Source organism: Silene latifolia, unplaced genomic scaffold, assembly GCF_048544455.1.
Source record: "Silene latifolia isolate original U9 population unplaced genomic scaffold, ASM4854445v1 scaffold_784, whole genome shotgun sequence".
Taxonomy (NCBI): domain Eukaryota; kingdom Viridiplantae; phylum Streptophyta; class Magnoliopsida; order Caryophyllales; family Caryophyllaceae; genus Silene; species Silene latifolia.
In genome coordinates, this window is record NW_027413695.1 from 10,734 (window position 1) to 13,846 (window position 3,113).

Sequence of the window (3,113 nt, forward strand, 5' to 3'; positions counted from 1 at the left end):
ACAAATTTAATAGTGTCATCCCCAACTCTTAGTGTCAGACTACCATCCCCAACATCTAGAGAATGGCTAGAGAGAGAGGCGATTTAGGTTAACGTTTCTGAGATTAGCAATGGCTAAACAAAAGAAAAATTACCCTAAATCTAGTAGATTAGTAAGGATAATAACATCAAATAATACAAAAAACACAAAAAATTCACTTAATAATAATAATAATTCATCGAGTAATAATCATAATCATAATTCTGGATCCCGATTTCGTGTTTTACCTTTGAATCCTCCTGATTTGAGGGTTTCGGATGCAGGTACTGAGAAGCCAGTATCGGTTCTTCGTCCTTACAATCTGAGTGAGGTGATGGAATCGATATTAGAAGAAGAATCTGATGAGGATTGGGTGGAGGTTCCTGGACGCAGTAGTGGGAAAATCTCGGAGTCGCCTTCATCATCTAGGGTAAGTGGGCTTCAGCTAATAGACTCTGATGTTAAAGACGAATTAGAGTATTGGTCGACTGCTGTATATTGTTATGTCCTTGGAGCGAATCCTCCTTTTAAGGTCTTAGATGGTTTTGTTAAACGTATCTGGGGATACACTGAAATAGAGAAGATTGCTTTTCATTCTAATGGTATCTTTCTGGTGCGGTTTAAAACTGAAGCCATGAAACTAAGAGTATTGCAAGCTGGACCGGTTTTCTTTGATAATAAGCCTGTTGTTGTCAAGGACTGGACGCCGGAGTCGAAACTTATAAGGGAGGCTGTTGATATGGTTCCAATATGGATTATATTCTATGGGCTCCCTCTGAAATTCTGGGGAAATGCTCTTAAGAAAATTGCTAGTCTAGTTGGGAACCCTATCAGGTGTGATAGTAACACACAGCTAAATACATTCCTTGGTTATGCTCGTATCATGGTTGAGGTTAAAGTGGGGGATGATTTGCCTGATGTTATCGAATTTATGGATGAATTGGATGTTAAGCATAGGCAGATTATCCACTATGAGTGGAAACCTACCATCAGCACTGAGTGTAAAGCTTTGGGTCATTTCTCTTGTCATTGCAGAAGAAAGGACAAACAGCCTAAAGGGCCTGTGCGTGGTAGGAAGACCTGGGTACCAAAGAAGACGGTTGTTCCCATTCCACAACCAACTGCTGTTGTGCAAACCACAACAGTGCCAGCTGCTGCAGGGTCTGGTGCTGTTTCTGAACAGTCTAGAGTGATGATGACTAGAAGTGGGGAGGGTCCTACTGAAGGGGTTGGTGCCTTTGTTACTCCAATGCCTTTCTCCTTTCATCCCTCCTTTTCTCCTTCAAAAATCATTACTCAATTGACTAAGCAGGGTGGGATAATTGTGAATAGTGGTAGGAGGACTTTCCTGGAAGTTTTAGAACGTTCTATTCATGTTAGAGAGGTCTGTGAATGTGAAGTGGTTGATGGTTTACCTTTGTTAGAGAATGGGTAGCATTGGGTTTTGGAACGTTAGAGGTTTTAATAGTAGTAATAAGCAGACTGATATTAGAAGGTTTCTGCATCTCAATAATGTAGGCTTATTTGATATCTTAGAAACTAGGGTAAGAATAAACTCTATAAATAAGGTCCATAATGGACTGGGTGCTAATTGGTCTCTAGTAACTAATATTAGCAGTCATGAAGGTGGTAGGATTTAGATTGTTTGGGGTGCTATGAACTATAAGGTTGAGGTTATCAGTAATGAAGCTCAAGTTATTCATACCAAAGTTACTTTCCTTCCTACTGTGTGCACTGGTGGCTCTCAATGGTCTATGGGTTTAACAGAATTGCTGAGAGGATTCCCCTTTGGGAGTCTCTGTCTAATATGCTTGGCATTGTTGATGGTCCCAGGGTGGTCATGGGGGATTTTAACAATGTTCTTGCTATGAATGAGAGGTGGGTCCGAGGTCACTAATGCTTTGAGTTGAGGGGTTTCAGAATTGTATTGATGCCTGTGGCTTGATGGATATTCTGCCATGGGGCTTTTTCACCTGGAATAACAAGCACGAGGTTGGGGACAAGGTATACTGAAATTGTGAGTCCTGGTGAATGATGAATGGCTCAGTCATTTACCAGAGACTCATACTATGTTCCATCCTGAGGGCTTATTTGACCATTGTCCATGCACTATCACTCTTTGGCATGAGGTTATAAGGAAGAGAGGGAGTTTTAAATACTTCAATATGTGGGGGAGTGAGCCTACTTTTGGAGATGTGGTTAAACAAGTATGGGATTATCAGATTGAAGGGCATACTATGTTTCAAGTTGTTAAAAAGTTGAAGTTGTTAAAGCAGCCTCTGAAGGCTCTGAATGCTGCCAGTTTTGCCAATATTGAGACTGCTGCCAATGTGGCCCTGATCCACCTACATGATGTTCAGTCTCAGTTACAGTTGGATCCCTCCAGTGTACTGTTACAACAAAATAAGAAGGTGGCTGCAGAAGCCTATCGAGAGTTGGACAAGGCTAAGGTGAGTTTCCTTAGCCAAAAAGCTAAGACCCAATGGTGTAGTGATGGGGATGAGAATACTAGCTATTTTCATAGTACTCTGAAAGCTAGGCGTTTGCAGAACAGAGTCTTCTGTATTCTGGATAGACATGGTGTGCTACAAAATACTAATGCTGGTATTGAGGCAGCTTTTGAGGATTATTACAAGAACCTCTTAGGGACAAGTAAGTGGGTTGGTAATGTTCATGTTCCAACTGTGAGACAAGGGGTGACTGTTTCTGAGACACAGGCAGCTAAGTTAATCAGGGATGTGACTGATGCTGAAATTTATGAAGCATTGCGTTCAATCCCTCCCAACAAATCTTCAGGCCCTGATGGATATACTTCCCAGTTTTACAAAGATGCTTATTCTATTGTTGGTAATGATGTCATTCAGGCTGTCAAGGAGTTCTTTATTACTGGTGAGCTTCTGAAACAAGTGAATTCTACCACTTTGACTTTGATCCCAAAAAACGATAGACCCTTGAGTGTGGCTGACTTCGGGCCTATTGCTTGTTGTAACGTCCTCTACAAGATCATTTCCAAAGTTTGTTGTAATAGAATGGCTAATATCCTTCCTGAGATCATTAGTGCCAATCAGAGTGCTTTTATCAAAGGAAAAGAGATA

The 3,113-nt window shown here is 41.1% G+C and overlaps 1 protein-coding gene across 1 annotated transcript; it reads left to right on the top strand.

The window, feature by feature from the left end:
• Positions 1 to 302: 302 nt before the first annotated feature.
• On the top strand, positions 303 to 3,032 carry LOC141640349 (uncharacterized; the record flags this gene model as incomplete). Its single annotated transcript, XM_074449157.1, has 3 exons — positions 303 to 1,449; positions 1,786 to 1,896; positions 2,066 to 3,032. Coding segments are annotated over 3 exons (2,225 nt in total), but the record flags the coding sequence as incomplete, so codon positions are not given.
• Between the last annotated feature and the right edge of the window lie 81 nt (positions 3,033 to 3,113).